General features: G+C 44.9%; 1 protein-coding gene across 5 annotated transcripts in view; it reads left to right on the top strand.

Moving 5' to 3' along the window:
* The first annotated feature begins 2,814 nt into the window (after positions 1 to 2,814).
* The window catches only part of USF3 (upstream transcription factor family member 3), a 34,451-nt gene continuing 25,031 nt past the window's right edge, over positions 2,815 to 12,234 (top strand). For 4 of the 5 annotated variants that reach the window (XR_009485277.1, XR_009485276.1, XR_009485275.1 and 1 more), the window contains exon 1: positions 2,815 to 2,910. Coding sequence is in view for 1 of the 5 variants with exons in the window: in XM_059838110.1 (XP_059694093.1) it covers positions 2,866 to 2,910 (45 nt within the window). In the remaining 4 variants the exon portion in view is untranslated. The remainder of the gene's footprint in view (positions 2,911 to 12,234) is intronic. The other variant, XM_059838112.1, reaches the window with a different exon arrangement.

Genomic DNA, 12,234 nt, shown 5'->3' with positions numbered 1-12,234 from the left:
CAGCCTCACCAGCAGCTGCAGAGGCTGGAAAACCTTTGCTGTACTTTAACTGCTGCAGCTGTTCTCCAAACCATCCGGCTTTTATTGTTTTGTGTTTCTTCTCCTTCCTCATTCCAGCTGCCTCTTAGAACAATCTGTACAACACTAGACAACTGAGCTGTCCTTTACAGGGAAGCTAGCAGGTACTCCTGATCATTTATGTTGTGCTTTCCCAAAGCTGTGCTGGTTCTACAGGCACTCCCATTCCCCTCACTGCATTCAAAACTTGGGTATTTATGGCGCCTCTGTAATCACTCAGGGTGTGCTGTTGTCTCTTACTTTGTTACTGGTACAATTACTTCAAGAACAGTTACCACACCAGGATCGAGTGAGTGAGTGGTCAGTCATTCACTTCATGTGGAACACTGGGATTGTTCTGTCTTTTCATCAGTTCTCTTTCCCTGTGAGGACATTATCCTCTGATCCTGCAGTACCTTAGATTACTTTAAAAAATCCCTGTCCAAAACCTCTTATGTGAAGTCCTTTTGAGAATCTACCAAACCATTCTTTTCAGATGAGCATTGTCATCTGTTTCTGGCAGTATTACTTTCCTTTCCATAGGGGTTCTCTAAATCTATTCAGCCCATCTAATCCGGATGCTTTGTAAGGGACAAATGTCCTGCCTTATGTTCTTTTCTCTTGCCCCTAAAGAGGCATCAATTCAGATAATGGAATGGTTACTCTATCCCTCTCTTTTCATTCTGCCTTCTTCCCTCCTCCTCAGTGCTTGAACACTGTAAAAGCATTCGGTTTTGCTGCCATTCTGCCCGAAGGCATTGTGGCACCACCAGCTGAAGCTCTCTAAACTGCTGAGTTGCCAGCTTTCTTTCACTCCCTTGAATGTACATGACCCATAGTCCAAGAAACCCCTGCACTGGGAAAGATGCAGTGACCTGTGTTCTGATTGCCTGTCAGCTGCTGTATCACATCATACAGACTTAGGCCAGTACTGCTCACTGAATTATTGAACTCAAACCTGCACTGCAGCCAAGAATTTAAATAATAAAAAAAAAGTTCAAAAAAATTTCACTCAAGTTCTTGATTAAGACAATGTGAAATAAAGCTGCAAAACTTCTTGACTTATTAAAAGAATAGGAAATTATCTATCCAATGTAAAGCTTTTCTTGCCAGTATTTGTACAAAAGCTTTGTTTTTTAAAAACATTTTTGCCATATAATTGTAAATTTATATTCTCCAAGAGAAACAGGTAGGTTTGTGTTGTATGTAATGTTCACCTGTGGATTTTTGCCTGCTGCTGGATTTTTGCCACAGTATTTCAGATATTTAACTCTGTACTGGTATTGACCACGTATGAACTCAAACACTGTAGATCACAAGAGTGTCAGAAGATAAACTTGGTTTTGCTGCTTTGGATGGGGGTGCCTATTTAGTGAAAATCTTCACCAAGAAAAGCACACTACCCTTTAGAAGAGAAACCTCCCCCCTCAGTTGATATTGGAATAAATTGATGGAGCAGTGCCATTTCAGATTTCACTTGTCTTCCAGTTTGGTTGTGTCATATCAGAACCAAAGATGATGAAGAACGAAAAAGTGCATTTACATTCCTACTTTACACTTTCAAGCTGGTATTTATAGTAATGTTAGAATTCCTCTGCAAAACAGCTTGGGCCACAATTTTCACAGCTCGCAAATGGGCTTTTCACTTAATGTCAGCTGCAAGGTTATTTCACAAGTGGCAGCTATTCAAAACAAAATGCTTTGGGTTATTTAACATCTGATTGCTGCGATGACTCATTTCAGCAGCAGCAGTTCTTGGACACTGCTTCAGAAACTTGTCCCTGCTCTATTATGCTGTAAGAAGGCATATGGATACAAGATGCTTTCTCAGGGAAGCAGTTGAGCTGGAACTGGGAAGCTGCCTTATCATGGATGATAACTGAATTAGGCATTAGCAGGAAGCAAAAAGTGAGGTAGCAGGGAGTTGTTAATGATCCACAGTCTCTCCTTTCGTGGATAAAACAACACTTTTCCTAAACTGATTTAACTCATGAGGCAGATGGACGGAGTGCCTTCTTCCCCAGAACTAAGCATGAGCAGAGCACGTGATATCCATTAAAGCATCACTCGTGGCACAGGACAGTCACAGGACGTGGTTGGCTCCTCATGGACAGCTCCACGTAGCAAATCTTTAGCCAGCCTTTATCTCTGCTCGCCACTCCGTCCGAGAACGCCGACTGCCGCGGGCGCGGGGCAGCAGCCCGGCGCACGAACGCCGTTCTGCACTGCTGAGGGCTCCCACACACCCCGCGGCTGAGCTCGGCGAAGGGCAGCGCTCGGGTCACTCTCGCCCTGGCAGGACGGGATTGTTTCATCTGACAGCAACACACACAAAATAACGCGCGGCCCTTTCTCACACACCGGTCCTTTCCTCGGTGCCGGCGGTGCCGCTCAGGACTGACCCAACACCGCAACCTTTCCCGTGCCGGCGCGGCGGCGGCCCCTTTAAGCGCTGCCGCCCGCCCCTCCGCGCGCCTCTTCCCGCTGCGCTCATTGGCAGCCCGGGACGCCGCTCCCCGCCAGTTCCTGTTTCGGCCACCTTACCTTGTTGACGCCAGTCTCTGCCTCCCTGCCCTCTGATTGGCCCGCGCCGCCAATGTTTGTGGCGGCCATTGGCCCGCGCCCTCTCCTCCCCGCCCAGTTGAGGGCGAGCGACGCCCTCTCCGGCCCGGCCCTTGTTGATTGGCCGGGAGGGCTGGCCCCGCGCGCGGCGATTGGCCGCGGCGCGAGCAGCAGGGTGGGCTGCGCGGGCGGGCAGCGGCGCGGAGGCGGCGGCGGGGCTGGCGCGGGGTGTCCGCCCGCCGGAGGATGGTCCCGGCGCTGGGGCCACCGCGCAGCGCGCCCGGCCCGACCGTGAGTGCCGGCCGCGGGACCGGGGACGGGAGCGGCAGCGGGAGGAGAGGGACCCGGAGCGGCCGCGGCAGCGGGGCCGGGGCGTCGCGCTGGGCCGGAGCCGCGCTCGCCCCGGGATGCCGGCGGGGCCGGTGCCCCTTTGTCCGGCCCCGGTGTGCCCGGCCCGGCCCGGGCAGGGGCTGCGGGGCCGGGACGGGCCGGCGCGCAGCTGCAGAACGCGGGCGGCCCGTGGCGGTGCGGCCCCCGGCGGGCGCGGCGCGGTGGCGGTGCCCGGGCTCTGCTGCCCGGAGTTGTGCGGCTGCGGCAGATGCCGGGGCTGGGTTGAGGGAAAGTCGGGGGAACAGCGGCGGAGGCTTGGAGAGCGGAGTGGTTTTATCGCTTTGCGGTCTGGGTGCTGCGAGGCAATCGAGCGTGAGCCGCCGATCGGGGAGTTCGCTCGGGAGGCAGCGAGAGGCGGGCGCTGCGCCGCAGCCTGGCACCTTCCCGGCGTGGTCCGGGACGCGGGTGCTCCGTGCATCGCGGCGGTGTGCTCGTGTCGAGTGACAGCCCCTCGGGAGGTCAGCCCGCTTCAGGGGATGGTGTGCCTCCAGGGACAGCTGTTTTGCTTAGAATTCGGTCACTCGTAGCTAACGTTTCTCGTGTAGTAAGCTTGGTCTCCGAAGGAAGGAAGTCTGATGGATGTGTCTTGTCGGTTTCTTTTCTGCCTGCTAATTTTAGCTGTCTGGCCGATTTCGGTCAAATTTGCCAGGCAGCAGAGGCTTGTAAGAGTTGGAAGGCTTTAGTTTCATGGGTCCAACATTGACAGGCACAGAAGTGTTTGTAACTCACAGGTACTGCTCGCATTAAGGGCAGGACACCTAAAATGCTGCTCCCTGTGACAGCACAAATGAGCTGAGTCCATTGACGTAGCTATAGTTGGATACAGCTGTGGCACATGATGCCCATTTTCCAGGGGAGTCTGTAGGGAAAAATTGGAAACAAGGGAAAGAAAGAGGGAGTAGTGATGTGCTGAGTTTCTGCCCATAAGTACAAAAATCACAAAACTGTATTTTTGCTTTTCATATAATAGCTTGGACTTCTATTAGACTTCATCTAGACATGCAATTATTGAGCACTTCTAGCAGAGATAATGATGGCACACTTAAGCATCCAGAAGTCAGGTGATGTAGCAGCTTGTTTTAGAGGCATGATTTTATCTTTACTTTTAATATACAAGTCATTGGGACCGTCTTATTTGTATCACTGTGTTATGTAGCACTTCAACCAACTGCAGAGCCTTGTTCATTGCTCATGAATTGTGTGCAGTAATCAGACAAATGGGAAGGAAGAAACTTCCTTTTTATTAGAAAGATTTAGAACCTTTAATTTTTGATTTTCAATTAGTGCCATAACAATAACTCATAGGTACATTTTGGGATGAAATACATTTGACAACTGAAAATATGTTTGCCACTGAATGGGAAATAAGCTTAAAAATGCTCATGTTGTGAGCATGATTTTTAAGGTGCTTGTATTCAAAATATCACATCAGTTATGTGAGACAGTACAAGAACATTGCAAATTTTGAAGTGTTTGGAAATTACTTATTCCCTTAGAGACTTACTTATTCCTTTAGGTTATGGATACATGGGAAGATTTTAATGGAGTAGTTGAAAAATGATGGTGGATCCTGGAGGAGTCTGACAGCTGCAAAGAGATAATTAGGATGTAAGTTTTTGATAGTGGCTTTGCTGCTTTGATTCCTGATGTTTGAAGCAGTGTTCTGAGAAGCTGGCCAGGGACACACTGAAGGGACTGTCTCTGGAGTGGCCCTGTGACATGTGCCTGGCCCACGCCTGCTGTGTGTGTTGTGGACTCCTGTTTGTAGCTGAAGTTTAGCTGTACTCTGAAATGTCAAAGACATCCTGGGAATAAGAAGGCAAAGATTTTGTGAATGTGTTCTGCTGGCACTGCTGGCTGAGCTGCTCCAGCTGTTCTTCACCTCAGCTCTTCTTAGGTGAATGTGGGAGATACTCCTGACTCTTTTTAGGCAGAGGAGTTACAGAGGAACTTTTTTGAGCATTGTTTGGTTGTTGATGGTTTCTCCCCAGGTGCTGAAGTTGTAAGAACACCTCGGGCTTCCACATATTGAAGTATAATGAATTAGGCTGCAGAGAGATTCAGGATGGTGCATTCCAAGTATTTTAAGCACACTTTTAATTTGCAAAAGTGCCTTGATGCAAAGTGTGTGACACTGTAACCAATCATGTCCCATTTGGATCTGAATTAATACAATGTATGAGTTGAAGCTAGGTGCTGTAGAAAGAAATAGACATGTGAGGAAGTCAAGGGTTGGGGCATGCTGAATTTGACAGAAGCCATTCTGTGGTTTAATTTTTGTATAGTAGTGCTTTTTAAGGTCTTAAAAATAACTTTGTAAGTGACACCTGGCTGGGAGGAGGTATAAGAGGCATAGCATTTGATACAAAGGGTTTCCCAATGAATCGTGGTTGGTTGTGTCACAAGAACTTGTGAAAAGTACCACAAAGTCTGTGCCACTTTGAAGGACAGTGACAGCTTTCAAAATAGGAAAACATGTTCCTGAGGGATTTAATTTGGTTAAAGGAATCACAAACACGACTGAGATGAAGAATTGTAAAATGACTGGAAATACTGTGGATGGACAGTCCATCAGGAGGCAAGTACACTTCTTCAGAGCTCTGAGATTTATACCTAGAGTTGTTGCAAAAATATTAGGAACATTAAAGCTGTTAGATTGTATGCATCCACATCCATTTTCATTTAAAAACCTGGGTTGTATGCACAGCTTCACTGACATTTTCATCAGGGACATGGCTCAGTAGTGTTATTTAATTGAAAAGTGTCTCAGCTGAAACTCTGCGCCATGATATGTATTCAGTGTTAATGGGGGGGAGTGTTCAAGCAGTGTTTGAGTTATTTCAGATTACAGTAAAACATGTAAAGGTCTCCACTCCTTGATTAGGAAATGTTGTGCAGAGCCCAGTTTATGTAATGCTGACCTAACTTGATATTTAAAATGCAATTCCAGCTTTTATGGGTGGATATAATGTGTCCAAAGTATACTTTGGTTTACTACCTTACCAGTGTAGTGCTGTTGTCATGCTTAGAGTAAGCACAAAAGAGGTTCTGCTGTGTGCACAAGATTGACAAATTGTCTGTAAACTGGGTTTGTTTCCTGTATGAAAAGCCATGGCTTTAGTCCTCTAAGGTGAATGAGTTACTTTTGCAACCATGCCTTATGATAGCAATCTCTTACATCAGCCATGCTGGGTGCCATTGTGGCTCAGATAAGAAGAAAGCACTAGGCTGTTAAAAATGTTTCATGCTTCCTGGTAGCAAGTGCCTTTCTCACTCAGTTCCCTGAACTTCTGTCAGGTTAACTGACCAGCATGAAAACCATGAATTGAAATCAGCTCCATCTGAAAGCACATCTCAGTCATGCTGGTGTTCTCATACCTGAATGGGTTCTTTGTGGTCCATCTCTAGTGAGGCTGGAATGATCCAAGTAGGGAGCTATTAGCTTTTGGGTCTAAATCCACATTCCTCAGAACCTATGATCCATTTTTCCAGCTTTTGGTGTGGTGGGCAATGCCATGAAAAATCATAGAAAACATTGTCCATTAGCCTGCTGACACAGTTAATAGAAGTGTAAGGCTTTTATGGGGAGAGGAGAGCTTAAAGATTTGTTTATTCTTCAAGTAACAGAGGTTCACGTGAAAATAATACTGTCCATTCGGGGTGTCTCTCTGCATCTGTACTCTGTAATGTGGTTGGCTTCAGGGACACTTAATTCATGCCAGCCTTCAGCCTTTGAAGTTGGACTCTGCTCAGCTTTCATGCATCAGTGAAGCTGTTAGCTAGAAGCTGAACAGAGTTCTCGTACAAAGCTTCATGCTACAGCTCTTCTTGCTCATTTACTCCAGTAGTAAAATGGAGCTCCAAATCAGCAACATAATTTTCCCACTATTGGAGTATCCCTACTATTCAGAGATGCTTTAATTCAGGAATGATTAAATATTGTGCATCTATAGCTTAAATCCCTCCTTCTTCCACATAAGTCTCTCACCTACTGGAAATTCTGGGACTTCTTGTGTAATTGGAGAAGCTTAACTAGTTTTGGCATCATCTTGGGTCATAGCTTCACAAATATTAAGCCAGCGCTGTCACCATGAGAAGCAATCTTGTTGTTCCAGCGTACTTATTTGGGAGTTTGGGGTGTCTCTGTGATCCTTTTGCAAAGTCAGTTTTAAGTTGAAGCAGTTTTCTCATCTGGCATCCCGGGTGAGGAGTGCCAGTGAATCAGGGAAGAGGCTGCATCTCTCAGCGTTACTTTGAAGGAGTTGGGGCAGTAGGGGATGATAAACATCACAAGTATTTTCCCATTATTGCTAGGAGAAATGGGCTGATAGGAATTTCATGCAGCTCAACAAGGGCAAAACCCTGCACTTGTGGAAGAACAAATCAGTCCACCAGTATATAGTGGGGGCCATGCAGCTGGAAAGCACCTTGGCAGGAAAGGACCTGGTGGACACCAAGTTGAACACAAACCAACAAAGTGTCCTTGTGGCACAGGTGGGGAATGGGCCCCATTTGATACAGGAGTGTCAGCGAGCTGAGGGAGGTGATCCTTCCACTGCACTTGGCACTGGTGAGGCCACACCTGGCATCTTGAGTTGAGTTTTAGGTTCCCCAGTAGAAGAAAGACATGGATGTACCATAGAGAGTCCATTGAAAGGCCACAAGGACAGTTAAGGTACAAGAGCATCTCTTGTCTTGGGAGGCTAAGGGAGCTGTGATTGTTCAGCCTGGAGCAGAGAAGGCTGAGGGAGAATCCCACCTGTGGATTGTCTCAAGAGGCTTTACAGTCCGTCTTTCTTTGTGGTTTTTCTGTTTTATTCTGGGTGGGAATGGGAAGACCTTGTGTTTCCCAGCTTGGAAATATTCAGTGTGTGAGCTGTCCCTTGCTGAGGGGTGCAATGGAGTTCTCCCACTCCTAGTTTCACTTTAAGGTGCTTTTGCCAAGTCAGGTGGCAACAGGGAGGTGATTTCCTACAGTTATAGAAGAAGAAGACAGAGTAGAGGTAAGGCATTTTCTGTTTATGGAATGATGTTTTAATGAAGTAAAACTTGCAGGATCATGGTATCAGTCTGTCCCCTTTATCCATTCCTTTCAGACCCATGCAAAGCAGTAACTTGGAAATCTAGTTTTAGTTTCTTCACCATTGTCAGTGCTAAATTTCTACTGTAGTCTTATTTGCTTTTCCTAGTGCTTTCAGAACTACTTATTCACCCCAGATAGTTAATGTACAGTAATTCTCCTAAGCTAAATAAGTAGTTCCTAAAGTGGTGGAATTGTTGAATTCAGGTTTTCTATGAACGTGCACCTAGTAGTTGCATTTTCTTGTGTCTGACATGCGTTGATTTTTTATTTTAAATTTCCTCTTTGAAAGTGTTATGAAAGTGTGCTTGCTTTTTCTGGTCATCTGGGCTCAGATAACTTTAGTTTGGACCTCTCTGTTAAATATAATTAAAATAATGTGCAGCTTTATACCTGCCAGTATTATTTGAAACTGTCAAACATCCAGATTGCAAGATGAGTCCTTTATTCCTGGAACTGAAGTAATTGCCCAGTGTACCTACTTCATAGGTCCAAGGAAAAAAACTCTGAAAAGCAAAGTTGTAATTGCATTGAGGTAGTGAAGGAGAGTGAGTCTGCTGTCCACTAAAACCTTTTGTGAGTAGTCTGCCTATAAAATGTACATTGCAAAGTTGTGGAGATTTTGTTTGGTTTTTTTGGGTTTGGGGGCAGAGTATGTGTGTGCTTGTTTTTGAAAGCTCATTGAAGTGTAATTAGTGAGCTTCTTTGATAAGCTTATACATTAAAACTGAAATTCTGTTTTTCAGTACCTTCTACCTCAGCCGTTTTTGCCTTTGGCCCCATTAAGATTCATAGGGAAATCCCTTAACTCTGGAAGGGCAGTGAATGTAGCAGAATCTCAGGACTGATCTCTTCTGCATATTGTAGTGGAACTTTGTAGTGCAGGCCCATAGAATATTGCTTCCTATATCATGAACCCTTGATGTGTTCTTAGTTTGTGTCAGATTTCTCACACCCCAAGCCTATAAAATATTTAAGAACTTGACTGTACAAATCCTTTTTACTGAATGACTCATATCTGAAAAGATGAATTAAAAAATTTGACACACAAACTCTCTGGATGCCCTGAACATTTCAGTTCTAGGATATTTTGCACTGCTTGTTAGTTAGGGTCCTCAGGAGAGAGCAACAAGGCAGTTTGGCACATGTCAGAAAATGCCTTGATACCTCCTTGGGACCATGTGTGCTTTTATAAACAGACTCTGTGAGGATCCTTTGTAGTTGCAGAACAAAAAGAGCTCAGCTTACAACCAAAGCAGTGAAGCAAAGAGGACTGCTCTGGCTGAATCATAGTAGCCAAAAAGAATGTTTTTGTGTTGTAATTCTAAATTGGTTGTCAGGCTCTGTGAGGAGGTACTTCTCTTTGGATAGAGATTTCATTTGGAGACAAGGTCACGTGAGAAAGCAGAACTGGACTGGCTCTGACAGGAGCAGGTTGCCCAGGGAAGCTGCAGATGCCCTGATTCTGGAAGTGTTTAAGGCCAGGCTGGATGAGGTTCTCAGCAACCTAGTCTAGTGGGAGGTGTCCCTGCCCATAGAAGAGGGGTTGGAATGAGACAATTTTTAAGGCCCAAATCGTTTTGTGATTCTATGGCTTACAGCTTCTACATTTTTCCAGCCAGTCTTCTGTGTTTAGAATACAATTTTCATATATGGATGGATTCCCAAGTTATAAATAACCATCTTGGTCACAGTATTTGGAGACCATGATGACTTGAATGTTTCAGCTGTTTTCAGGAAAATAATTACTTGTTCTCTAGGCAGCATGCTGCTGCAAGGTCGGGCTCACCAGCAGCTGCTCTTGCGCAGGATCGAGTGGGAGAGCAGTCTCAGCCTGGTGCAGGCAATCTTTGCCATCTGATCCAGGTAACCTCACCCTAACCCACACAGAGGTGATGACCTTTGTTAGGAGGAACTTGCCTGCAATTAATTCACTTTGTATCCACCTAGCTTTCGCCATCAAAACACGCTTGTGGCTCCTTTGTCAAGCACAGCATAATTAGATGTCTGTCTTCTCTTTGAAAGTCGTTTGGTTTTGAGGTGTACCACAAACGATCAGGCATTGGAAGCCAGGGAGATGAGCACTGTCTTGCAACATAGAGACATTTCTCACACTTTCTCACTTAGTGAAACTGGTATGTGGTAACTTGTGAATTTCAGCACAATACATGGGATCAGGAGGATTTACCTGGTCATTCCTCTTTGATTTAGTAAAGAAAAGAGTGATGCTCCTCTTATTTTGATCTAAAGTAGCTGAAGACTTTAGGTGAGAGCTCTGGTCTTTGTGATTGTGGCTTGTGCACTGGTTGCATAATTACAGCTCTTTAGCTCTCAAATGCCTGCTTCTCTATAATAATTGCTCCAGACCACAGGAGATGGTTCCTGTAGGCATCTTCCTTTACTTGCACCATGGGCACTTCAGTTTGCAGTGCCAAGATCATCTGCACAATGTGAGAGTGGCAGCAGCTCTCATCTGGGTGCAAAATATGCAAAGATACTTCTCCTTAAGTATTTTCCATCTATAAGCAGTGAGTAAGAGACTTGGTTTTGTGGACATGAGTTCTATCTCTGCCCCTCCTCTAAGGTTTAAAAAGAAATTATGTTTTACTTAGGAAGACTTGGGAGGGAACAACAGTAGACAAAGGAGAATAAATATGAGAGGTGGATCTTCAGGTGATTAGTTTCTTCAGGTGACTAGATCAGGAAGTTTCTTTTTTTTTTGTTTTGTTTTTTGTTTTCTTCTTATGAAGTTTTCTCAAGCAGATCTGATCAGGATTTCTCAGAATGACCCTACACTTATGGTGTCCTAAAACTGCTTGTTACTAAATGGTCAGTGCAATTGCCATTGATATTTCGAAAATTACAAATGAAAACAAAGCCAATGTAGATATGAGGGAATATCTACATCACTTGAGTAATTACCCTTCCTCTTCCTCCAATGCTGTTACAAAAAAAACCCTAAACATTTTCTTTCTAGCTCTCTTGCATGTTCTTCTATAAGAGCCTTACTAAAACTTTATTGCTTGAAGTCAGCAGGAGGAAAAATACTAATGTATCTGAGTTTAGATAATACAAACAAAAGAAGTAGAATAAAGATTTCTAAAAGCAGTGAAGTTTTCTTTCTATATGTTATTTGCAAGCACCTTAAAAAAAAAAAGTTGCTCCGTGTAACAAGTTTGAGCTTATTGGCTTTGGTTTTCTTTTCTTAGCTTTTGCAGAAGCTCTGGGAACAGTTTGGTTGGCCTGTGAAGCTCTCAACTGGTTTGCATCAGGAATATCTTCTTCAGCACAAGGTGGCAGTGCCCACTCTGAGCTGGTCAGCCAGCACACCCATGCTGCAGAGCTGGTCACAGACCCGGCTGTGTCCAGTGCCTCACCTGACCTCACTCCTCCTCCTCTGCTCACTCCCAGGTTTTTGTAAACATCTGGGAACTTCATCTCTCTGAGAGGTTGCAGTTAGGTCAGTCAGTGGGCCCAGCTGTTGTGAGGGAGTGGATTAAGGGACACAGTAACAGGGAAATCTTGATTTCTTCTGAAACCAAAGTGATAGATTTTTTCCTCCTGGCAGGAAAAATAGCCTTTTTCATTTTCCTGTATGATAGTCTTACCAGGTTGCTTTGATAGGCCACACTAGTTAATACACACAGGTAACAATCACAAAGGTCAGCTTTGAGTTACCTTTCCTGCAGTCATTTTATTAGGTAAATACAAAATTAGAATAGAACTGTTCAAGGGGGAATAAAGAAAGGGCAGTGAATTTTGTCTTCTTGATCTCAAGGGCACCTTGCTTGTCATTAAAAGCTTGGACTAAGTCCCTGATTAAAGCTAGCCTTGTTCTAAAACGTGCATGGAAGATTGGAGAAGTGAGCTCCAGCAGTTGCTTGGATGAAGAAGACACTGTCTCAGGAAAAAATCATTTGAGTGGTTCTTGTCTATGCCTTGGAACTGATCTTGGCTTTACATGAAGAGGTGTACATTACTTTACATTGCTCACTACACGAGGTGTACAAAACCAGTAACAACTCTGAGACTGAAGCAGTGTCACAGCACGAGCTTGCTGCAGCAGATTAAGAGGAAGAAAGATTTGGACTGTTGGTAGGTTTGCAGAATATGTGTAGTTGCATATAAAAATGATTCTTTCTGCC

Source organism: Haemorhous mexicanus, chromosome 2, assembly GCF_027477595.1.
Source record: "Haemorhous mexicanus isolate bHaeMex1 chromosome 2, bHaeMex1.pri, whole genome shotgun sequence".
Lineage (NCBI taxonomy): Eukaryota > Metazoa > Chordata > Aves > Passeriformes > Fringillidae > Haemorhous > Haemorhous mexicanus.
Note: the sequence above shows the minus strand (reverse complement) of the source record. Positions and strands in the feature narration are given on the sequence as shown.